The 25,866-nt window shown below is 39.2% G+C and overlaps 1 protein-coding gene and 1 pseudogene across 1 annotated transcript in view; both read left to right on the top strand.

Annotated features, from left to right (window-relative positions):
• The window catches only part of DNAH11 (dynein axonemal heavy chain 11), a 313,463-nt gene that overhangs the window by 122,463 nt on the left and 165,134 nt on the right, over positions 1–25,866 (top strand). The window contains 8 exon segments of the mRNA XM_041728012.1: positions 1,266–1,382; positions 6,062–6,200; positions 10,187–10,279; positions 12,157–12,351; positions 13,477–13,554; positions 15,520–15,656; positions 19,345–19,495; positions 20,508–20,656. Of these exon segments, the coding sequence (XP_041583946.1) occupies positions 1,266–1,382; positions 6,062–6,200; positions 10,187–10,279; positions 12,157–12,351; positions 13,477–13,554; positions 15,520–15,656; positions 19,345–19,495; positions 20,508–20,656 (1,059 nt within the window).
• On the top strand, positions 17,696–18,204 carry LOC121474933 (annotated as a pseudogene).

The raw sequence follows: 25,866 nt of genomic DNA on the forward strand, positions 1-25,866 counted from the left end.
CTTAGTGAAGCCTACAAGCATCTTGCTGGCTCTACCCCCTCAAAGTCCATACTCTTGACTGTGGTTATTCCTGCTGTGTGTCACGGGAGAGCAGTTAGATTAGTTCCTTCTCTGTGAGCAGCGCTAGGCCTGTCTGCCTTCCCTGGTGTGATAGGCTGGCAATGAAGTTTTCTTCATTCTTACCTTGGCTACACAAAATCCATCTTCTCTTAATTGTCTAATGCCTCAGAAACCCCTAATCCTAAAAATTCGGCTCTCATTTCACTCTCCATTCTGTGACATAGGCCCAGCTCTTTAACTACTTGAGCCTTTCTGTTTCTCAATAAGAGAAAACTTTATACTTTGTCATTTACCCTCATCTGAAAATCTCCTTCCACTTATCCTTCACTTTGACTCCTCTGGCCTTTGTCCATTCCATGGCCCTGGCCAACAGCATCTAACTGGTCCCTTGCAGATCTTTCTACAAAGTTTTCACTTCTTCTCCAGTGCCTTTAAGTGATGACAGTAGCAATAGTCATAGCTAATGTCTGTTGAGTAGTTGCCATTTCCCAGGCACTGTCCTTTTAGCCATTTATATGCATAATCTCTTTTAATCCTCATATAATCCAATAAGGTAGGTAATATTATCCCCCTCCCTCTTGCCTTCTTATGAGATGGAGGGAATTGGCACATGTCTTAAGTGATAGAGCTAGTCTCTGAACACTCACATTCTGGCTCCAGAGCTGACTGGAGCTCTGACTGGGTCATAACCACCACACATTCTGTCTCTCAGTGGTACTCAACAGAGACTTTTGCTGAATAAGTGGGGAGAAGGGTGGGAGGGAGTGAGGGGAGAGGGTGAGCAGATAGGCAAAATGAAGACTGAACAAAGAAGCCACTTTGTCCTCTTAACATGGTTATTTTCTATCTGTGTAGTATCCCATTCAAGTAATCACAGCCCACATTGAAGGCAGAAATGACATCACCTCTCAATAACTATTAAAGTAGTCAAGTCCTCATTTTTATAGTTTAGCCTATCTGGCTGTGCTAAAATAGAAAAGAGTACCTCCTATATTTGTCACTCTTTGCAGGGAAAAGGGAGTGCATTTTTAATAAACATGCTTGAAAACATCTTCAAAATATGTATGCATATGAATTTTAAAGAAAATCACCCAGAATCAACAGTTCCCTAATAATAATTTGCATTTTGCAGTGGTTTGCATTTGTCAATGTGTATTCACATTCAAGGAACACATTTAATTCCGTCAACATTCTTCTTCTGGTAGATTTGTATTTCTTGGGGAAGCCATCACATTGAAGCCATCAGTTGGAATATTTATTACAATGAACCCAGGATATGCTGGTCGAACCGAATTACCGGAAAATCTCAAAGCTCTTTTCAGGCAAGTGTTAAGCTTCATGGTTTAGCATCTGGAGCACTCATGCCACCTAACGTTGCTGGTTTGCACTGTTAAATGATTTGTTTTTTCTTGAGAATTCCTATGGAAAACCCCTTATTATTTCTCTGGGATTCCCTGATAGTGAGAACTTTCATCATAATAAATTAACTCTTTTGAAATATGAAGCCAGAACTTAAAATCATTACTTAAAGGTTACATGGTACATTTGAACACTTAATACCAGCCCTTTTGCAATAATGTTTTTAATACAAATAGTTTTTACCAGTTACAGAATATTTGGAAAATATAGAAAAGAATAAAGAAACTATGACAGCTTTAACACCCAGAAATGATTGTTATATTTTTTTCTGGTCTCAGAAATGATTGTTATATTTTTTTTCTGGTCTCTTTTATAATTCATATTTTATGGAGTTTAGATACCAGGTGAGGTGTGATTTTTATTTTGTTTTCATTTACTATTTTGACATAAGTAATTTATTGTATTATTGGAAATTCCTTGGAAATGCTCTTTTATGTAGCTTCAAAATAGTCTCTCTCATGGCTTGTCCATAATTTTCTTAACCATTCCCTATTGTCTGACATGAAGGGTTTGTGTTTTTCTTTACAGTTTTTTTATGATCATAAAATAACAGGCTATAAACATCTCTTCACATGAAGAGTTACCTATTTCAGATTATAACCCAGAATAGATTCCTACATGTAGAGCTACCTGGTGAATGATTGATGACCTATTGATGACCTGCTTTCCAAAAACATTTTACCAACATATATCCTTACTAGCAGTCTGTTAGAGAAGCTGTGCTAGATCTGAACCAGTTATGTTTAACTCCTATTTTAAATCAACCTTGTCAGGTAAAATTTCATATAATAAAATGCATGCATTTAAGGGTACCGTTGGTGAAAAAATTACCACAATCAAGGTTTGGAATATTTCCAACACAACTGGGGAGCTGTCTTGTGCCTCTTTGAGGTTAACACCCATACCACAGATGGGCTTTCTGTGACTTTAGGTTAAATTTGTCATTCTTTGAGTTCATGTTAAATGACCCTGTACAGCATGTACTTGTTTCTATTAGCCTCTTCCCTTGAACGTGAAGGTTTTGGAATTCTTCCAAGTTGAGCATAGCAGTAGTTCCTTTTTGAAGCTGATGTGTGCTCTATTGTGGAGACATACTACAGTTTGTTGATCCATCCGCCAGTTGATGGACATTTGAGTTGTTTCCATCTTGGGGCTTTTATGAGTAAAGCTGCTGTGAACATTCATCTACAATCTTTGTGTGAACATACATTTTCTTTTGGGTATATATGCGTGGAAGTTTCATGGCAAATGTGTGTTTGACTTCATCAGAATCTGCCAATCTGGATTCCAAGATGGTTTTACTGCTTTACAGTCTCACCATCAGTGTATGAGAATTCCACTTGCTGTACGTTCTTAGCAAAACTTCGTATATCCAGTCTTTTTAGTTTTAGACCATCTAAGAGATACATAATAGCAGGTCATTGTGGGTTTAGTTTGCTGCAATTCCATGATGGCTAATGATGTTGAACATTTTGTCATATAACTTACTGGCCATTCCCATACTTCACTTTTGTGAAGTGCTGTATTGTATGTGCTTCCTTTGTTAAATTCATATATTGCAAATATTTTTCTCTTAACATGTGGCATGCCTTCTAACTTTCTTACTGGGGTCCATGAAAGAAGTTTTAAATTTGGCATAATATAGTTTAGCAATTTGCTTTTTAAAATATGCTGGTGAAGAAAGTTTGACTAGCCCCATGTTGTAAAAGTTTTCAAGTATGTTTTCTTCCAGAAGTTCTAGTTTACAGTTTTCATGTGGTTTTATCTTTATTTGTGTTAATGTGCTGGATGATATTGATTGATTTTTCAAATGCTAAACAGTTCTTCAGTGTTGCATTCCTGGGATAAACTCCACTTGGTCAGGAGATACTATTTTTATAGTTATACTTGTTGCTGGATTCAATATGCTACTAATTTGTTAAGGATTTTTATATCTACACCAGAGGGATATTGGTCTGTAGTGTCCTTTGTTATAATATCTTTACCTGGTTTTGATATTGGGATGATACTAAACTGGTATAATGAGTTGGCCATTTTCTTGTCTATTTTCTTCAGAGTTTGTGTAGAATTGGTATTATTTATCCCATAAATATATGATAGAATTATTCAGTGAAGCCATCTGGGCCTAGATTTTTCTTTGTGGCAGTTTTTTCAAGCTAAACTCAATTTCTTTAATAGATATGGAGTCTTTCAGATGTTTTTTGTTCTCAAATTAGTTGTGATAATTTGCATCTTTTAAGAAATCTCTTCACATTATCCAGATTATTGAATGCAATGGCATTCATTTGTTCATGATATTCCCTTATTAATAGTGAGGTCCTGAAGTCCATGTGTGTCATGGATAACTTGTGTCTTCTCTCCTTTTCTTGCTTTGTTGAGCTTGAGGCTTATCAGTTAACATTTTTAAAGAGCTCTCGGGTGTTCACACTATGTATTTTTCACTGTCTGCCCTCAAAAGGATATGCCACTTAACATACAAAGTAAGAACCTCTGTAGCTTTTAGAGATTTCTTTCATTTCTTTTAAGCTTAAGATTTACTTACATAAGCTTACATAACCATGTTTCATTTGTATTTTCTCCTAATTTTTATGCTTTTTAATTTTAGTACTTTATTTATTGAGAACTTGTTTTGGTAGGTAACAAGAGTATTTAAACAGAATTCTTTTCCCAAATAGTCAACTACTCTAGCATGCTTACTGAATGTTTTCCTTTCCTCATAAAATAGCTTTGTCTAGCACAACAGTTCTGTAATATCTGTTTTTCTTGAAAAATAATCTTAGAGAATAACGATCCTAGAAATGTAATGATTATAGAATGCTTTTATTTGAAACTTTTACATCTGTGCAGTATTTTTACATTTGTATCCCAGTTCGTCTCCTACCTGTTTTCACTCGGGTCTTAAAACTTGGAATTGTTTAGTGATGTTTTCATAAATTTGGTTTAACTATGGACAGCATCATTGATGTTGGGGTGCTAGTACTTGCATCAGCAAAGTTTGAAGGACAATTTGGATGATGCAAGTAGGATTCATGAGTGGAGGCAGAATGCCTGAGCCTTAAGAGTACCATGACTCCACCACCTCTCTGCTATGGGGCCTGGGCATGTGCTTGCCCTTCTCAGAACCTTGGTCTGCACCTCTCCAAAATACAAGTGAGAAGAATAGCCACTTCCTAGATTCAGGTAGCATTCATGAGTGGAGGCAGAATGCCTGAGCCTTAAGAGCACCATGACTCCACCACCTCCCTGCTATGGGGCCTGGGCATGTGCTTGCCCTTCTCAGAACCTTGGTCTGCACCTCTCCAAAATACAAGTGAGAAGAATAGCCACTTCCTAGAGTTGTGAGAGTTAAGGGAGAAAGTGCATGAAAAGCTTCTAGCACCCCCTATGGCATGAAGAAAGTGCTAGTAAATACAAGTCCTTAATATTAACACACGTACCAAGCAAGTCAGTTACCACTTGTTCTCTCCCCTACTTCTGTTCATCTTTATTGCTTCTATCATATGCTAGAGTACAAAATTTGGGGAAAGTGTGGGCTCACTTTAAGTAGAAGTTCTCATGGCACAGCTCCAAAGAAACTTAGGAATGTTCAGTGTGAAAATTAGATATGCATGAAGTAGACTATAATTATATTTACAAGAGCAGGTGGATAAATATTATTGGACTGTGTGCTTTAAGAAGTCTCAAAACACAGGCTTACTTACTTTCTTGGTTCCTTCTTTAAACTTCAGTTGCATGGAATTTTTTTTTGAGATTTTGCATTAAATGGCAGTGGTCTCTGGGGAGGCCTTTCTGGAAGTCCCCCTCCAAAAAGGGGATTTAAACGTTATGTTTCAGTAAATTTTGATCTTAAAAGCCTAAAAAAGCTGGCCTGAGGCAGTGGTATGCTGGAAATGGCCTGTACCACTTTGAAAGAGCTGAGGGTTAAATTTTCATGAAATTTTTGAGTTTGTTGTTTAAGCACAGCCACTGATAGAAACTAAATTATATGAACATGTGACTGTATTTAAAACAAAGGCGAAAAATACTCAAAATGCATCCCTTCCTAATTAAATTTTACTATTTTGTTAATATTGATGCTCTTGGGTCCTTCATATTTATTTTGTCTGCTTGGCGGTGTGCTGCTGCGCATCTCTTGCTAGGCCCACATTTAGTGATGTATTGAGAGGTTGAAGTTAGCCATGGTGGAGGTATTTATTTCAGGAAACCACCAATGCTATTTTTTGGAGAGCCGGTCATTAAACATTTACCAGCCAAGCACTGGCCATGGGAAAAAGTGGCCTCCAGCACCAGATAGCACTCATCTTTGCAAAGTGACAACTTCTAGAAGTTTCCTGGATACACCACACATTTCCCTTAAACTCCTACACCCAATCTTCTACCAATTTCACATGTTCCATCTTTGTCTACATATCTGGTAACAGAGGGGACATTTTGTAGTTGAAGTGAAGGAGCTTGTTGGCTGTGATGGACAGAGGTGCTTGGGAATGGTTAGAATGTTGGTACAAATTAATCACTTGATTTCAGCAATTGGCACTTACCACCTTATAACATTGTGAAGTTGAATTTCTTATTTACATTTTAGGCCCTGTGCCATGGTGGCCCCTGACATTGAGCTAATCTGTGAAATCATGTTAGTGGCTGAAGGGTTTGCCGAGGCCCGCTCATTAGCCCGCAAGTTCGTTACATTGTACACGCTCTGCAGGGGGCTCCTCTCCAAGCAGGTGAGGGGCTTTTCTTTTTTTTTCCTTTGCTTGGTTTTTACATCCCATTAAAGCTGCTTTGGATATATAGATGCTGGATAATTTATCACACACATTGCATCAGACATTTTGGAGTAATTTTTGATTTTCCATAACATTTTGAAAATATTTTATAGTTCTTATTTTTTTCTAAAATTAAACTTTGAGATATTTTAAGTTGACTTTTTTTGGAGATTTTATTTATTTATTCCTGAGAGATACAGAGAGAGAGGCTGAGACATAGGCAGAGGGAGAAACAGGCTCCCTGCAGGGAACCTGATGCAGGACTTGATCCCAAGACCCCAGGATCGTGACCTGAGAAAGGCAGATGCTCAACCACTGAGCCATCCAGGCATCCCTTAAGTTGATTTTTTAAAAAAATTTTATTTATTTATTAGAGAGAGCATGAGCAGTGGGAAGGGAAAGGTGCTTGCAGGGAGGGGGAGAAGCAGACTCTCTGCTGAGCAGGGAGACCGATGTGGGGTTTGATCTAAGGACCTCGGGATCATGACCTGAGGCAGATACTTAACCCACTGAGCCACCCAAGCACCCCTTAAGTTGACTGTTTTATTGGTACTTCGTACAGTACCAATGGGTTGTACAATGGTATGTGATTTTATCAATGGGCTATGTGATTTTCTTTAACTTTCAACAATGCTATAATTACACATGGAATTTTATGATGTCTTCCTTTCTTGGTAAGAACATTATTTTCTAGAGAGAGATGACAGGAGTGTTCTTAAGACCTGATTTTCTGAAGACTTCTCAAGAAATGTTAAATTAAGGGCTTCTGGGTGGCTCAGTCGTCAAGCATCTGCCTTTGGCTCAGGTCATGATCCTGGGGTCCTGGGATCCAGCCCTGAGTTTGGGCTCCCTGCTGAGTGGGGAGTCTGCCTCTCCCCCACACCCCTCTGCCCTCTTCCTGCTCTCTCTCTCTTGCTCTCTTGCATGCCCTCTCCCAAATAAATACATCTTTTAAAAAAATACATGTTAAATTAAAATTTCTCTCATTTTGGTGATAATGTTTTCCTTGAAGGTGGGATTGGCTTTTTTGTTTTTGTTTTTACTTTTCTCTATAGTTCCCTAGTCTCTGAAGTGGGTCAGACTTTTAACTCTCCTCACTAGCTTACTTTTTAAACTTTTTTTAAAAGTATAGTTGGCAGTGATGTTATTTGTTTTGGGTGTACACCACAGTGATTTGATCTCTCTATACATTATGCTATGCTTATCACAAGTGTAGCTACGGTCTGTCACCATACAAGAGTATTACTACCACTGACTGTATTCTCTGTGCTGTGCCTTTTATTCCTGTCTAGTCACTAGCTTCTTGATGTTTCATTGAAGTTGCTGATGTGCTACAAAAATGACATAGGTACTAGTACTGTTATTTTTGAATTCAGCTTTGTGGTCACCTTTGACTTCAGTCTCTTGATGACCTTTCATTAGGTCCTGGTGACATTATTTTGCAGATTTCCAGCATGGAAGTATTAAAATACCACAGAACCACATAGTTACCTGTACTGACAGATGTACTCATTTTAAATTACCTGCTGTTGAGGTGGAATTTGGGACCTGAGAGAGAAATTCATGTTGTCATTTTAATAACTATAAATTTATAATCTGGAGGGAATTCATAACAAATTTAATAATATGGAAAAACATTTATGACAGTGTTATATACAAAAAACAGCATACCAGACTAGATGTGATCTATAATTTGCATATGTTTTACATTTTAGATACTCTGTATTTTTTAATATATATATTAAATATATTATTTATGTATAATATATATTATATATATATAAAGCGACTGGAAAATACATTGTGGTTTTTCATTTTTGTCTCTGGGTAATCAGACTGTGAGGATTTTTATATTTTTCTCCTTGTTTGTAATATCCTTTTTATTTTGACAAGGAGTTCATTTTTATTTTATCATAGGCAGAAGTCGGAAGAAAAAAAATGTCATTGAACCCAGGCAACACAGAGTTGTAGCCACATCCATTTCCAGGGCTGACATTTAGACATTTAGTGAGACTATATTACTATATCCAAGTAATAGTTTGTTGGTGGTGGTGATGAGGGTATACAAGAACACATGAAATAGGAGCACTCAGATTTTGAAGTTCAGAAAACTTAGGAGATTGCATTTACAAGAAATAAAAATTAGAAGAAAATGCAGGATGAGAAGATTATCATAGTTATAAGAGGGAAGTTTGGGGAGTAAGGTACAACTTCTAGGCAAGGGAAGTGTTGTCCAACTAGACAGGTGTCCTAGCTGAGATGAGGGAAGGCCATAAGGCCAGGACAGAAGGCCTGAGTTAGGAACAGTTGCTATTCTAAGCTGTAGGGATGAATTTAAAAAGAACCAGTGGACTTTTTAAAGGATTTCATTCATTCATTCATTCATTCATTCATGAGAGAACACACACGTGGGTGGCTGGGGGTGGGCTACAGGGGGAAAGGGAGAGAGACTCTTAAGCGGACACCCTACTGAGCGTAGAGCCTGACTCGGGGCTTGATCTCACAACTCTGAGATCATGACCTGAGCTAAAATCCAGGTGCCTCACCAGTGCACATTTTTGACTAAGGGAGTGATGTAATGAAAATTGTGAAGATTATTTTAGCACTTAGCACAGTTACATGTTTGGAGGGTCACCAACTTCTCTTCAACCTGTGTCCAGAATTGTTCTAACTCCTTTCCTTTCATGTTTTTACTGCACTGACCTAACCTCCTTCCTAATCTCTCTGGCCTCCACACTCCAGTTTTTCCCCCTTTCTTCCTCTCTACAAGCTCTAGTCAATTTCTTAATCAGTGGCTCTCAACTGATTTTTTCCCCATGACTCACAGTAAAAAATACTACTTCTGTTGATACTTAGGACGCAACCATGTGTGTCATATGCACAGCTGAAACAAACATTTTCACCAAACACTTCTTACCCCTCTTATTTGCAACACATTCTGGAATTGTTCATTCTATTCTGTTCTGTTTTATTACCAGCAGGAATGATGGTCAAGACCTACCAAATTGACTTTATTCACTAATGGATTGAAGAAGGACATATTTATACACGGATATATTGTTTCACTGCCCACAAAGCATTAACTCAATTTTATTCCTACAATAGCCCTGTAAAGTGGTTAGATTCTTTTATGTGCCTTTTTATATAGATGATGATACTTGGAGAGGGTGGAGATTTTCCCAGAGGCACAGTTGGGAGATATTTTAGAGAAGAGCCATCACTCTGTGGGTTGTAGATGAAAGGCAAAAGACAGTAGGCCAGTTATATGTGATCAGTCCGTTAATTCATTGTCCCTTTACTGAGCACCTGCCCTGAGCAGTGCACCATGCTGGGACCTAGAAGATAGAAAGGAGTGGGTCTGGGCTCTGTCCTCCAGGATCCCAGAGCCTATGAAAGGAATCTTCCATCAGGATTATGCAAAAAGTCTCAAAGCAGAGGTACTATTTTGTCACTGAATTGTAATAACACAGCTTGGACTGTATTAAATGCCACCATCAGGACAGGAGCATCCAAGTGATTTTGATTTTAGGGTATTTAGGGCAGATAGAGATCTGGGCTGGGAGGGGTGGACTCACAGGGTTGTCCATTTAACTGGAGAAGCATGCGTGTTTGGAGGTGAAAACGTTCTGGTAGTTCAACCTCTGAGTTAGCTTGATGGGGGAGAAGAGCGGGGAAGACAGGTGGAGCCAGGGCACACATGGCAGCTCAGTGTGGTGGGAAGAGATCTGCTGACAGAGGCACAGAGCCAGGAGCATGAGGCAGGAGGATGCCGAACGGACATGGTTTTTACAGTTTCCCAGAGAAGAAGATCCTACTTCCCATCCCTAAAGCATGTATTTGTCTGAACTCTTTCCTTAGAGCTTTTGACTCTTACCTCTGAAGTGACAATCTTACTCCCTCATAGAAGTTTTGAGAAAATATAACCTATGTTTTGGTTTTTATAGGATCACTATGACTGGGGACTTCGCGCTATCAAATCTGTCTTGGTTGTAGCTGGCTCCCTGAAACGCGGGGATCAAAACAGGCCCGAAGATCAGGTAGGGCAGTGCTAACTGACACGGTTGTGGTGCTCAGCTGAGTAGCGGGGCGGCTTCACGGCAATGAAGGCGCGTGCTGGGAAGGTGGGCCTCGTGGCGCGCAACGAGCACAACTTTCAACAGACTCTCTCTTTCATGTAGACTGTTTTGAGGACTGGCATTTCTTAACGTTACAAAAGGCAAGTATTCTGGAGCGTAAGGATAGGACTAGAGGAATGAAAATGGGATTTTTCTAGGTGCTTTTGTTTTTGTTTTCCTAAATTTTTAAATTTTTAAATTTTATTTAAATTTTTAAATTTTTATTTTTTTAAATATCTTTTTTTTAAAAAGATTTTATTTATTTATTCATGAGAATACACAGAGAGGAGAGACAGAGAGAGGCAGAGACACAGGCAGAAAGAGAAGCAGGCTCCACGCAGGGAGTCCGACGCGGGACTCGATCCTGGGTCTCCAGGATCACGCCCTGGGCCGAAGGCGGCGCCAAACTGCTGAGCCACCCGGGCTGCCCTTATTTTTATTTTTTATTGGAGTTCAGTTTGCCAACATATGGCATTATCACCCAGTGCTCATCCCGTCAAGTACCCTTCTAGGTGCTTTTGAAATATCAGCTACAAAAAAATATTTTGGAGGTCATACTCAAATAATTCAGCAACTGCTGGTTGATTTCCTCTGAGGACCATTTAGAAAATCTGATTGAGTTGGGATATGAATCCTGAAAACTCAGTGAAAACAGAGTCTAATGGAGCAAAGTGTGTTCCTTCTGTGGGATGGAAGATGAGTGTGAACAATGAATAGGAAGAATGATCGCCTGACACCAGGGAAATCCTTAGGTGGTCATTCACAGCTGCTAGGGGACTGTTTTACCTCTGCTGGGGAGAAACAATAACAGCCTTTTGCTCTAATCTTTTTGAAGTATTTTTCCTTTATTAAGTAGCGAGAACATGGATATGCAGGGCTGTATGTATTCCATACGGCTTGAGAGGCTGAAAAAGATCGATTTCTTTAGAGCTTCTCTTCATGTTAAAGGATACTTCCCTAATTCTCTATTTCTATGATACTTCTTTCTCCTCCTCTCAGTCATAATTCATAATTGGGTTGGGATTTTCTTGCATTTCTTTGTTCTGCTGTCTTGTTACTGCTGTTTTAATTGCTTATCTCTTTCTGTAAAAGTCATCCTGATGTTCAGGTTACTGCTTTTAAAATCAAAAGCCCTCTTTAGTTTTCAGCCAATACAGAACAAATAGCCAAACTAAAAACAGTTCAGTTTGTCAGTCTGAGATTCTCAGAGATTCTCTTTGAACAAAATGATCTGATGGGCCTGGTTAATTTATATCCTGGAGTTTGAGGACTAAGGAGGGAAGAGCCTCAGACCCTTTGTCAAGATCAGAATAGATCATTGGAGGATCAGAGCCTCCTTGCTGCCTGGAGTCTGAGGTTTGTGATAACAGCAGAGCTTTCTCGTGTTCGGATAGGTGAACTTGTAAGCGTTGACCCTCCCTCTAGGTAGAAGGCCATCCTTTTTTTTTTTTTTTTTAAAAGATTTTATTTATTTATTTATGAGACACACACACACACACACACACACAGAGAGAGAGAGAGAGAGGGGGGGGGGGGGCAGAGACACAGACAGAGGGAGCAGCAGGCTCCATGCAAGGAGCCTGATGTGGGACTCAACCCCGGGACCACGGGATCACACCCTGGGCCAAAGGCAGGTGCTCAACCGCTGAGCCACCCAGGGATCCCCGAAGGCCATCCTAATAGAGGACCAGTATCAAAATCCCATGCTTTAGATGTAAGGATTAAAAATAACATCTTCAGTTGTGGAGATGTTTGTTACACCCTGTCTTGGCTTTTTCAATAAAGTGTTTTCTTTCCAGGTACTCATGAGAGCATTAAGGGACTTCAACCTGCCTAAAATAGTGACGGATGACATTCCTGTGTTTTTGGGACTGGTTGGTGACCTGTTCCCAGCCCTGGATGTGCCCCGGAGGAGGGCGCCACACTTTGAACAGGTGGTTAGGCAGTCCACCTTGGAGCTCCGGCTGCAGCCTGAGGAGAGCTTCACCCTTAAGGTAAAAGCAGCTTGTGCTTTTCATGGCAGCTCTTGAGATTTACAATGGGAATGACTCTATCTAAGTGGTCATTAGCCAAAATGTTAACTTACATATGCCACGGACCTTTATACTTAATGTGTTCTTTAAAGTATTCTAAATTGACAGGCTTTATGATAGAAAAGAGAGATATTTTATAGTTTGATTCCAGGAGAAGGAACATAGTTCCTTCTATGGAACTATGGAAGGAACTTCTATGGAACATGGTTGTAAGCGTAAGCATACTTTTCAGTAGTTGGCAAAAATCTCTTCGTTGTTCTTGGTGAACATGGCTCAGAAATTAATTTTGCTCTCTCCACCTTAGAGAAAACAGGAAGTGAATCATTAGCACGTGCTTTGAGTAGGGAAAGAAATGTTGGCACGTATGACATCCGACTCCTCAAGGGCTTGTGCATATGCTTGCTCTACTTGGGTGTAGTGAATACTTGGACATTAAAATACACTCGGTGTCTATCTTAGGTATCTTAAAGGATGGAAGTCATTACTCGAGGGTCGGTAATTAGCTGTGTACTCTTTGCGTTCAGCACTTTGTGAGGAGGCCTTGGTTTGGTCAGGAATTCCTGCCATGTGAAAGCACTAATGGACCTGTTATCAGTGACTCACTGAGTAATGGTTTTTCTTCATTCTTGCTCCCATGTTGTAGTTGGGGAGATCCAGGAGAAACTGGAGTTGACACTTGTCATCTCTCATAACTTTCCTGGAACGTAATTTTGTCAGTGGGAGCTGGCTTGAGTTTTTTTTTTTTTTTTTAAGATTTTATTTATTTATTCATGAGAGACACACACACACACAGAGAGAGGCCAAGACACAAGCAGAGCTTCAAGAAGCAGGCCCCATGCAGGGAGCCTGACGTGGGACTGGATCCCGGGTCTCTAGGATCATGCCCTGGGCTGCAAGCGGCACTAAACCGCTGAGCCACCCGGGCTGCCCTGGCTTGAGTTTTAAGTGAAGAATTAACCAGAAGTGGGTAGGGATTTCTTGTGGAGGGGGGAAGGGGGATTCCTGTTTTTGTTTTTGTTTTTTGTTTTTTACTTTGTTGTTAAATCACCAACTCATGAAAGGAACCGGTGACTGTTCGGTTGGCAGGTTGTCCAGCTTGAGGAACTGTTGGCTGTGCGGCACTCTGTGTTTGTGGTTGGCAACGCAGGCACGGGCAAGAGTAAGGTATGGTAAATTGCCTGTTAGTTTTCAGCCACAGAAGGAACAAACGCTGGTTGGGCATATTTTCCTGTTTAAGAGTTCGCTTCATTGAAGTTCCCCATAATTTTGAGTTAGAATCTGGGACCCTAATACTGCTTTTTGATCAGTTGACACTGTTTTCTTTCTTTCTTTCTTTCTTTCTTTTTTCATATCCGTGGCAAGGAGAATTTAACAAATAGAACCTTGTGTTCAAATAGGTAAAGCAAGCTGGAAGAAGATTGGGCTTTCCATATTTATCAAAACTACTTTTTTTTTTTTTATCTCTCCCAAGCTAGTTTAGATTCTCTTTCCCATATCACTAAGAAAAAACAAATATTTTCCTTTGGTATGTTCTCAGACAAGCAGCCCTCTATAAGGAGCAAAAGAAAACTTGAAAAGCAAGGGAGATAGCAAAACCCACATTTTGGGGGGTACCTGTTATGTGCTGTGCTGGGTGCATTATGTGTGATTTATCGTGCACAGTGATGATATATTCTGGGTATTATTCTTCCCCCATTTTTACTCCACTGCTTGATTTTGTTTGATCTTGTGGACAATCCTGGCAACATACTTATTTTCTTGGTTGGCAGACCATATATGCAGAATTATATGCATTTTAATTCAGGGTGCTTAGGTATAAACATGTTGAGTAGCCAAAGACTAAAAATAATCAGTAGGCATATGAGACTTTAGAACACGGGTGCCTATGGAACTTGCCAGTATTTAGATCACAACCCGAAGTAGAACAATTGCAAAGGGAGGCCCAGTATTGGGATGTTCTAGTGAAAAATGTAATAACTGAAATATTGAAGTAGATAACTGATAGACCTGTAATTATTTTGTTAGAGTAAGTTTCAGATGTGGGCCATGGTTCAGGGAAGGATAAAATTAAATTCTGTAATTTCCAGTAGATTAATGGTTTCTAAAAATACAAGCTTAATATTCCTAAGGCATTCAATTTCTTTCATCTAGTCTTCACTGATTCTGTTCTATTCAACCTTTACTTAAGCTGATAGAACTAGAACACTGGAGCTCAGGGCCATGTTACTTAGCAACTTACTCTTCCAAAGTCTTTGGCAGTTGTTTATCAGTCTTTCAAACGCCTATGAGTAGGTCAGGATGATAAATATCTAAAATAAAAATCATGGCTTTTCAGAGAAAGCAAAAAAGGATAGTTGGGGCAGATATTTGGGGTAAAGTATCAGTTAATTAAACAGACACAGATAAAGCATCTATCCAGTAAATTCTTAGCTTCAAGGATTCTTTTTCTCAATTTACCTAGATCAGAGTTTCTCAGCTTCATTCACTGTTAACGTGCTGGGTCAAATAACTCTTTTCTGTGGTGGTTGACCTGTGCATCCATTGTAGGATATTGAGCAGCATCCGTGGCTTCTGTTCAGTAGCATGGCCTCTTCCTCAGGTCCAGGGCATCTCCTGCTGAGAACTATTGCTCTAGGTCACTAGGTGTCAAAGCACGTCCAGACTAGCATCACAGGCATCACCTGGGATGTTACTAGAAAATGCAAATCCTCAGTCCCACCCTAGACCTACTGAATTAGAAATTCCAGGATTAGGCCCAGCCATCCGAGTCTTAACATCCACTAAGCGATTCTGATGCACCTACATACAAGCGGAGTGGATTTTAATAACCTAAACAGGAACATTTGTTTACTTATTTGCATACATGTTTAAAAATCTCAAATGATAGAGTGATTTCCTCTAGTCTACAGGATTCAAAGAATCAGGTGAAGAGATCCTAAGTGATTGTAGGATTAAATTTTTGACAATGGTAATGAAAATGTTTCCACGTCAATTTTTTTTCCCATACTTAACACCCGAAGAATTTCTAGAAACATAAAATGAATAAAGAAAATCCTTTAGAAATCATTTACTTTACATTTGCCTTACAGGAGTATTAATTTTCTTAGCTTCTTTCCTTCTTCCCTTAAGATTTTGAGAACGCTGAACCGAACATACGTTAACATGAAACTAAAACCTACTTGGAATGACTTAAACCCCAAAGCTGTGACAACAGATGAACTCTTTGGTTTCATACATCACGCTACTCGAGAATGGAAAGATGGCAAGTAGTATTTCCCCTTTACAAGTGCTAAAATTTCTTTATCCAGAAAACCATTTCTCGGTTCAGGCCAATTTCAGTCATAGCTGTAGATTTATTGTTTATGTGTTGGCATTATTGGAAATATAGTAGCTCACAACAGCATTTATAACCAATAAATTAAAATTAGATTTGAATAAGTGGTCGATTTGCATTCAGCAAGTTTGCGCTCAGAGCTGTGTATTTTATCCCATGTCAATTATGTCAGGACACCCTGTAAACCAAGAAGGAAATGAACTTGAATGCCTCAGGTGAATTTGTAAAGTATCTGCTACAAGACACAGATGGAGTTTCAGGCAGACTCTGTTCTAGACACCAGGGATAAAAGTTAATGGGACATGTTTCTTGTCCTGGAAGTTTTTGCAGACAAGCAGATCCTTTTGTTAAAATTTGTTACTACTTTCCATTTCAGTAAATACACTAATATTGGCATCATCTTTGAGTCCTTTCCCCCCTTTCATGCCATACGTTCAACCGCACAGCAAATCCTACAGGCTTTACCTTTAAATAATCTATTGTCTCCCAGTACCTTTTGTCTTTTCTTCTGCTCCCCTGTTAGCCTGTACGGTCACCTCTTGTCTGTATTTGTGCAGTAGTCCCCGCTCTAGTCTCCCTGCAGTTCATTTTTCATACAACAGACAAGAGGGCCCTCTTCAAAATAGGAGTTTTCTGCTTGCAGTTTCCAGTGGGTTCCATTTCCCTTAGAATCCAATCTTTATCCCAGGCTTAGAAGGTTCATTGTGATTAGATCCCCCATCCCCATCTCTGATCTCATTTCCTGTGCTTTGCTCCTCACTTATCATAATCCATACACTCTGGCGTCTTTGCTCCTCCTTAAACATGCCAAGGATCTTCCCTCCATGGGGCCTCTGCACTTGGTGTTCCCACCATTTGCAGCGCTACTGGTAATCCGCATGCCTTAGGTGTCTGGTCAATTCAACGACTTTGCTAAGGATCCTATAGGAGCACGCCTCGCCATTCTCTGTTTTCTTACCATGTGTATACACCATTTCCTTAATTTGGGGACAATCAAAATTTACTCTTAGCCTTTCTATCATTTTTTTTAAAGGACTGTGGCAGAAAGGGAATAATACTGGTTTATGCTGAAAACCTGTGGAAACCGTTCAGATCAGTGATCATTAGAAAGGATGCTGGCTGGGATCCCTGGGTGGCGCAGCGGTTTGGTGCCTGCCTTTGGCCCAGGGCGCGATCCTGGAGACCCGGGATCGAATCCCACATCGGGCTCCCGGTGCATGGAGCCTGCTTCTCCCTCTGCCTGTGTCTCTGCCTCTCTCTCTCTCTGTGACTATCATAAAAAAAAAAAAAAAAAAAGAAAGGATGCTGGCTTTTTTTTTTTTTAAGATTTTATTTATTTATTTGAGATAGAGGGAGAGAGAAAGAGAGCAGGAACAGAGGGGAGGTGCAGAGAGAGAGGGAGGAGCAGACTTCGCACTGAGCAGGGAGTGCAATGTGGGGCTCAATCCCAGGACTCTGGGATCATGACCTGAGCTGAAGACAGACACTTAACCAACTGAGCCACCCAGGTGCCCCCCACACTTTAAAAAAATGAGTCACGGTAGTAGATTCTACATACTGTCATTTATTGTTTACACAAAATATTTCACAGAGGAAACAAAACCTTCCACATACATGTATCAAAACAGTTTTTCTTACAATATTATATACCTGAGTTTTGAAAAAGCAGTAGTTATTAAATACATCATGTAACACACGCAATACTTGGATAAGTAGTGACAGCAAAAAGGCTTATGGATTTAAAATATTTTTATTGGGGTGCTTGGGTGGCTCAGTTGGTTGAACATCCAACTGTTAATTTCAGCTCAGGTCATGACGTCAGGGTTGTGGGATCGAGCCCCAGGTCCAGTTCCATGCTCAGCAGGGAGTCTGCTTAAGGATGCTCCCTCTCCTTTTGCCCCTCTGTTCCACTCTAAAATAAATTTTAAAAAAATAAATAGGCATGGGTCTGCACAAACGCAATCCCGGGGGATGGCGGTGGCTGGAGCTCACTGGCTGAGTCGGGTGAGCCAGTGGGTGGTATTGGCCCTGCTGCTCTGGAGCCCACGTCTGCCTGCCCAGGAACTGTTGGCTCTGGCCCAGCTCTCACAAGAAGGTTGTTGATCATTATGAAAATCCTAGGAATGTGGGGTCCCTTGACAAGACGTCAAAAATGCTAGAACCAGATTGGTAGGGGCCCTAGCATAGTGATATAATGAAATTGCAGATTCAAGTGGATGAAAAGGGGAAATTTGTGGCCTCCAGGTTTAAAACATTTGGCTGTGGGTCTGCAGTTGACTCCAGCTTGTTAGCACCTGAGTGGGTAAAAGGGGAGACGGTGGAGGAAGCCTTGACCATGGAGAACACCGACATCAACAAGGAGCTCTGCTTCCCCCCTGAAACTGTGCTGCTCCTTGCTGGCCAAAGATGTAATCGAAGCTGCCCTGGCTGATGACAAGCTGAAACAAGAACCCAAGAAAGGAGAGGTGGAGAAGAAATGAGCCCCCAGCGAAGTGTACAGCGGGTCCCATCTGCTGTCTGTCCTACCACACAGTCACTGTAGATGTTCAGAAGCCCCTCACACTGCAGTAAAAAGAGCTCTGAGACATGCACAGCGGTTGCTGGTCACGTGGTGGCTCCAGTGCAAGCAAAATACATAGTTTACTCCTTCCAAGTCCCATGCTAGCTTTCAGCCCTCTTTTATCACCTTAATATTGTATTGAGTCTAGTTTGAATTGTGTGCATGACCTCAAAACCGAAATCAGTCACAAAGTCTCAAGTGTCGTTAGTCCATGAAGTGTGCAAATACCTAATCTCACCTGAATCTATCTTGGGGAAGATTATCAGTAGAAGACCTCAGTATGATGATTTGATAGAACCAATTATTGTACATAAAACAGATTTGCATATACATATAATAAAAGAATGTAAGACCAATAAATAAATAAAAGGTTTTTATCTTCTAATCTTATGAAGTCATAAACCAATGACCAAATTTCTCAAAGAAGTGTAAAAAAACACTTCTGAGTTAACTTCAGAATTCTCTCCCATGAATATTGTTAGAGAAAAATGGAGAACAATGGAATAAACTAATGCTTGGCCTAAAATAGATACTGAGCATACATATAGGGGAGAGGATAATGTCTTCTTTGGGTATAAGTTTTGCATTGCATGTATGTTTTCTTCTATAAATCCCTCCAACTGTTCTTCAAGGAAGCTACTATCATTTTCTTTTAAAGATTTTATTTATTTATTTGAGCGAGAATGAACTGGAAGGGGGGCAAAGGAAGAGGGAAAAGCAGACTCCCTGCTGAATAGGAAGCCTGATGCAGGGCTTGATCCCAGAACCCTGGGATCATGAGCTGAAGGCAGCCATGTAACCAGCTGAGCCACCCAGTGGCCCTACTATCATCTTTGTTTGATGTGTGGGAAAGCCTCAGAGAAGTTAAGGTGCATCCTCATGGAAGTAAAACTTACCCATTGGTCTGCAGTCCAGATATAGCTCAAAAGGTGTCCCACATCCCCATCAGAAAAAGGCAGCAAATGTACAGCAAATTTATTTATTTAATAAAAGGGCTTCCCATAGACATAATTGCAGTTTATTTTAGACATAAACAGCACTCAAATCCATTCTATATTAGGATCATTTACTCTTAATGTGTAGGTCTCTTCTCATCCATTCTGCGAGAACAAGCGAATCTTAAGCATGATGGGCCAAAATGGATCATCCTGGATGGAGATATTGATCCCATGTGGATTGAGTCCCTAAATACTGTCATGGATGATAACAAGGTGAATAATACCTTAGTGCTGAATCTTAAATATCACACCTGGAGTGTAGTAAGATCTATTCACTTGTTGACTTGAATACTAGTTTTTAATCATGAACCTAATGTTCTTTATGTAATTGCTATTTTGATAAGTGCCACTATCCTCATAATGCTCGGAATTTCACTGTTAAAGAATTGAAGGGAAATACATTCTTCTTATCTGTATAAGTGTAACCATCTTTAAAGAGAGATATATCTGAGAAGCTGGTACACGCCTTACCATTTTCTAAGAGCCAGGCATAAATTATTAAAACTTTGATCAAGTTTGCAATACTTGGATAATAAAAAGAAAAAAATGATGAAATTTTGCCATTAAAATTAAATAGTTCCTATGGCTGCAAAATGCATTTCTAAGCATTTGCTATGGCTAATCCAGCATTCCCAGCAAAAACAAAAAGCAATGTTCCAAGTCCATGAGACACCACTTAAAGCAGCACAAGGTCTGTGGCTAGGGTCAGGTGAAAGAAATAGGTAATCATCCTTGCTACAGAACAGAATTACTAACCCTCTTAAATAAGCGGTAATTACTGCTTTTCTGCATTAAGACATTGTTCATCATAAATTGTAGGTCTGAGATCTTTATACTTGCATGAGTTTCTACAGGACAATTGATAATTGTGGAATTTCAGATTCTAAACAAAGTTTATTTTTTATGGTGTTCAGGCCTTTAAATGTAATGAGCATTTAGAGCCAATGTCTTCTGTTAGTAGTAATTACTACAGATATTGAAAGGTTGGCATGAATGAGTCCATGTTGGTGAGTTTGTTCCTCAAGGGTCAGGGAGCTGCCCTCTGGGATTAACTGAGATCTTTATTCAGACCACCCTTCCATTGGGACAGTGAGCTCATTGCTTTTGGCACTTGTACAGGGGGCCGCGGGAGAGGGAGTACTTTGTGTTGTGATGGTGAGTTAGCTGCATAGCCTTTGCCCCGGAACTTGACAGCGAGTCTGTTATGCTGTGCTGCTCTCTCCAGGTGCTGACCTTGGCCAGCAATGAGCGCATAGCACTTACTCCCTCCATGAGGCTGCTCTTTGAGGTTCATCACTTACGGACTGCAACCCCAGCTACTGTTTCCAGAGCCGGTATTCTGTATGTGAACCCACAAGATTTGGGCTGGAATCCGTGAGTACTGCTTTTCTTCTTTTTTTGATTGTGATAAAATATACATAACAGAAAACATTTTAACCATGTTTAAGTGTACAGTTCAGTGGTATTAAGTACGTTCACATTGTTATACAACCATCACCACCAGCCATCTTCATAACTTTCTTCATCCTCCCAAACAGAAGCCCCATACCCATTAAACAGTAACTACCCAATACACCCAGCCCTCGGTGCCTTTTCCCTTTCTACCTCTATGAATCTGATTCTGCTAGGTACTGCTTATAAAGGGAATCATACGGTAATTATCTTTTTGTGATAAGCTTATTTCACTTAGCATAATGTCTTCAAAGTTTATCCATGTTACAGCATGTTCCAGAATTTCTTGCCTTTTTAAGCCTGAATGATGTTCCATTGTATGTATACATTTTACTCATCCATTCATCTGTTGATAGGTTCTTGGGCTGCTTCTACTTTTGGTTGTTGCCAATCATGCTTTTGTGAACATGGGCATAAGATATATCTTTGAGTCCTTGTTTCCAATTATTTTGGATGTATACTCACAAGTGGAATCGCTAGATCATATGGTAATTCTATTTTTAATTTTTATTGGAACCACCGTGCTGTTTTCCATAGTGGCTGCACCATTTTGCATTCCTTCCAACAGTGTACAAGGGCTCCAATTTCTGCACATTCTCACCAACACTTGTAATTTTCTCTATTTCTTATGACAGCCATCCCATTGGGTGTGAAATGGTATGTCACTCTGGTTTTGATTTACATTTCCCTAATGATTAGTCATACTGAGCATCTTTTCTTGTGCTTATTGGCCGTTGGCATATTTTCTCTGGAGAAATGTTTACTTCAATCTTTTGCCCATGTTTTAAATCTTGTTTGGTTTTTGTTTTTATTGTTGTGAATGTTTCTTTTTCTCAATCTTAGTTTTAAAAACTAAAATTTAATGCGATCATTTGAAGAAGGTATTAGCAAATAAATTGAAAGCTAATTGAGTAGGCTGGCTTAAAGATAATAAAATTAGCACCTGTATGCATTTGTCAGTTTTAGTCGTTCATACCTTGTACATCTTAAGAACTCCGTATTTGTCCAATAAGTGAATAAGTAATAATAATAGGTCATATGGAGCACTGAGATATAAAGAAGTCACTTATATAAATATATTAATGTCATATAAACATGTATGTTCATACATGAACAGCCATGCATGAACAGTGGTAATGCTTTGATTCAGAATAAGTATGTCACATCAGGATGACTGTGTCCCTCACCTGCAGGTCATCTTCCTCTAAATTTCAGTGTGAGATCCATCCCTTCCACATTTTGGTAGTCCCTCATTCCCTTGTTCTTGCAAGCACAGGTACACTAAGCAGGCTCCATTAATAATTGTGGCATGGCTCTCTCCTTCCCAGTTTCCCAGCTCCATGCCCACCTTTGGCAAGCCAAGTCCTGCTTGTGATCCTTCCCTGTGACCCTGATTTGAGGATGACCTCTGTTCCCTGCCCAGATGCTTAACTGATGCACTTCTCCAGGCTACTTTGTCTGGGTACTGATTTGTTCATTAAGTCTTATTCCTTGAGTCTACAGCCAAGTATGCCCATGCCCAGGCTTCTGTGTTTAACAGTGTTTTATTGCATTTGTCTGGGGAAAGGGTGATTTTCAAAAGCCTAAAATGGAAAGGTCTTCTTGAGCTAGTAAGTCCTTTGCTTGGCTAGGATTCAGACTGTCTTCTAAGGATGCTTCTATGGGTTTGGGGGCTGCCTAATAGAGAATTTCCAGTATGCCTTGTCTCCCTCCCATACAGAGAGCAGAGGCATTCCACACACCACATTTCCTTCAGGGGACCCCTCACCCCCCCCGGGTGTTGTCTGATTTCAATCATGAACCTCATAATTCCCAAGGTCTATAATTCAGTCTCAGTAACATCACATGGAGATTTGTGCTAATAAAAGCTGTCTAAATCCTTATTTCAAGGAGGACTTTTATCTAATAAGTCAAAGAGTCTTACTTGATTAGAAAAGACACCCAATTTGCATTCCTTAAGAAAGTTAAACAACTCTGTCTTCACCATTACACTTTGTTTTTATGGCGGCTTTTGTTTTATCCAAGATTAATGGGTAAGTTTTAATTTTCATGTGTGTGACCACAGTCATTATCCAAAACAATAGATATCTTCTCTAAAGGATATTTTTATATTTTTACCTCCTACTACCAGAATCTTTAAATGAACTACAAAAAAGTGGCTTTTTCAGATTGGGGGATATGTTTTCACTCCATATTTTTTGGATACATTGCTATCTTACTTTAATGTCATAATATTAATTACGGGATAGGTTTGATGTATTGACTCATTCAATCCTTAATTATCTTCTGAGATAAAATTATCAACCCAGTTTTCTTTTTTTTTTTTTTTAACTGTTTTCTAAACTGATATCTTAGGACTCAATTTCCCCCAACTTTTTAATTTGAAAGTGTTCAAAATTATAGAAAATTTGAAATGCGAGTAGTATACCATATGCTTTTTTTTCTACAGTACCAATTGTTACCATCTTACTACATTAACTTTCTGAATGTGCATATTCTCTCATGGACATAGAGGCGCATTTTCTACTTCTATTTATTTTTACAAAATTATCTGAAGACATTAGCCCCTTTACCACTGAGTACTTGAGCATCTGTCCCCTAAGAACTAGGATACTGTCCTACATGAACATAGTACAATTCACATACCTAAGAAATTTGTTCTTGATACAGTATTATTTAATAAACAATAATTTTTCAAATTTTCTCAGTTAACTGAGAAATTTCCTCGGTAGATTTGTCTGTTTTAAAGCCCTTGTCAAAACAAGGACAAGGGTACTGCCTCTAATTGTGTGTATATTCTCCTTTAATGTAGACTAGCCTCCCACCTTTTTGTTTCATGACATTTACAGTTTTGAGGGTAATAAGCCAGATGCCTAGAAGAGTGACCCCTTGGTGGTTACAAAGTGGTGAACTTCCTAATTCATTCATTCTATTTATATATATGAGGTGATATTTTCCTATAAATAATTCCTCTTCTTTCCTCCCCATCCTCTCTCTCCCTCCTGCATCCCTCTTCCTCCCTCTGTGTCTCTCACTTTTTCTCCCCCTCTCCCTCTTTCTTCATGGGTATCATTTTCTATTCATGGTTTCTTTTCTTTTAGTTCAGTGGATCATAGTTCATTATGAACATTATCCTATTTGGATACTCACTTTGTCCCAAATTTGCCAATAAGAGCCCCTTCCAGGCAGCCCCCTTACATGATCTTTTTCACTTTTCATTCTCAATCTTTGAGTGCTTGGCTTTCTGGCTAACCAATATTATTCTGGCTCATTTCATTCTTCCCTGACACTCGCTGGATTCAGTCCTTTCTCCAAAGAACCACAAGAAACTACTTTTTGTATAAGGAATGGTATTTAGAATCCAAGATAGGGATGCTAGGTGTGCTCATTGCTACCGATAAGTCCTTGCTTTTAAGCTCTTTCAGTAAACAGAACTGGCAAATACATTCTTAATTCATATTGTTTTAAACCCTAAGTTATTGTGGATAGAAGAGATGATAAAATGCTTTGTTTATGGTGTCTTTCTGTGATTCTATTCAAGGACTGAAGGTAGTGTCATTATCAAGTGAGCTTCTTACATATTTTTAAATTCACTGAGTTCTTCTAAAAAATAATTTTTTATCCACACTTAACAGACACAGAACACATTGTGCCAGACAACAAACATCCTTAAAATCACATGAACATGTGACTGGCTATAGAGATCAAATACTATTTTACTTCTCAGTCCTAAGTAAACTTACTAGATGAATGCTGGACAGTTCATGTAAGTCTGTTGAGATCTTGAGAAATAGAAAAAGAACCAGAATTAGAAGAAAATTTCTAAAATATTATCAGCAAGATTTTTTCCCATTAGAAAGGGATGAAATGCAAAAAAAAAAGGGATTAAATGCATAGAAAAGGAAAAGCAAACAGGCAATGAATTATTTAAATTTATTCAGAATTATTGAATCCACTTAAAATTTTTTAAATCACTTAATTTAAAATTATTTAAAGCAAACATAATTGAAAATGAGATCTACCCAATGGTGTGTTCCTCAACCCACAGATAATGATAGGAAACAGTGGGGATATCTCTGGAATTTAGTCTGATTCTAAAAGATTACTGGAAGATAACTTTTAGGAGCCACATCTTTAGATCATACTTATTCCTTTATTACTTTAGTTGATAATATCCTTTTGACTCTGTCTCTCTCATCCTTTCACCTGCATCAGATAAGCTTCTTGTCTTTTACCCCTGCAATCCCATCCTTCCATCCTGTTTATATTTGCAAACATATAGATTCAGAAATCATTGACATGCAGTACCAGTCAGCACACCATAACTTCTGCCATTTTTCCAGGCCACCGTGAAAGATAGAGAATCTGCAGTTTGCTGTTGGAGGCACATTATATAATGACAGCTCTGATGAGTTCTTGTTCTCCTACAGGACACTATTGCAGTCCCAGACTATTAAGTAATAAATTGAAAACTGTTTAGAAGTGTGAAAACTTTGGCCGCCTAGTTAGTTCCAAACTAGAAGGTCTTAGATTCATGTGAATAGCACCTCTGAAGAAGGGAAGGGCAACACAGTTGATTATATGGAACACATTAAAAAATGCCGTAGAGTCCAGTGACCTGGATATTGGGATGAAGATGATGCATTAAGGCATCACAGTGTGGCTACTTTCTAAGGCAGGGGCACCAATGATCTCTTATGTAGGTAAGAAATAAAATGTGCCATTTTACTATGTCATTTTCAGTTGTATGTCCTCTAATAGCCCTAACTTCCATTGGGTCATGTTCAGATGTATAGCATCTCTTAGAAACCATAAGGGACTTTTTTATGGAATAAGGTAGAAAGAATTGTCACCAAAGATCTCTATCTTCAATTTTTGCCATTGCTGAAGATTATAGTGTCTGTTTCTGAATTCACTATGTTTTAATGTCTGTTTTTATTCCAAACTATGAAAATTTATCCATAATTTATATGAGAAATTTTAAACTGCTTATATTTGATAATATAGACTTTTTGACTCCCTATGCTATATGGTATGGTTGACTCCTAACAGGGGTCATTTGAGGCCTTTTAGGGGGGCATGCAAGATCGCCTTTTGCCATGTCTCCTGGTTCGGTTGAATTCAAGTCCTTC

Source organism: Vulpes lagopus, chromosome 13, assembly GCF_018345385.1.
Source record: "Vulpes lagopus strain Blue_001 chromosome 13, ASM1834538v1, whole genome shotgun sequence".
NCBI lineage: Eukaryota > Metazoa > Chordata > Mammalia > Carnivora > Canidae > Vulpes > Vulpes lagopus.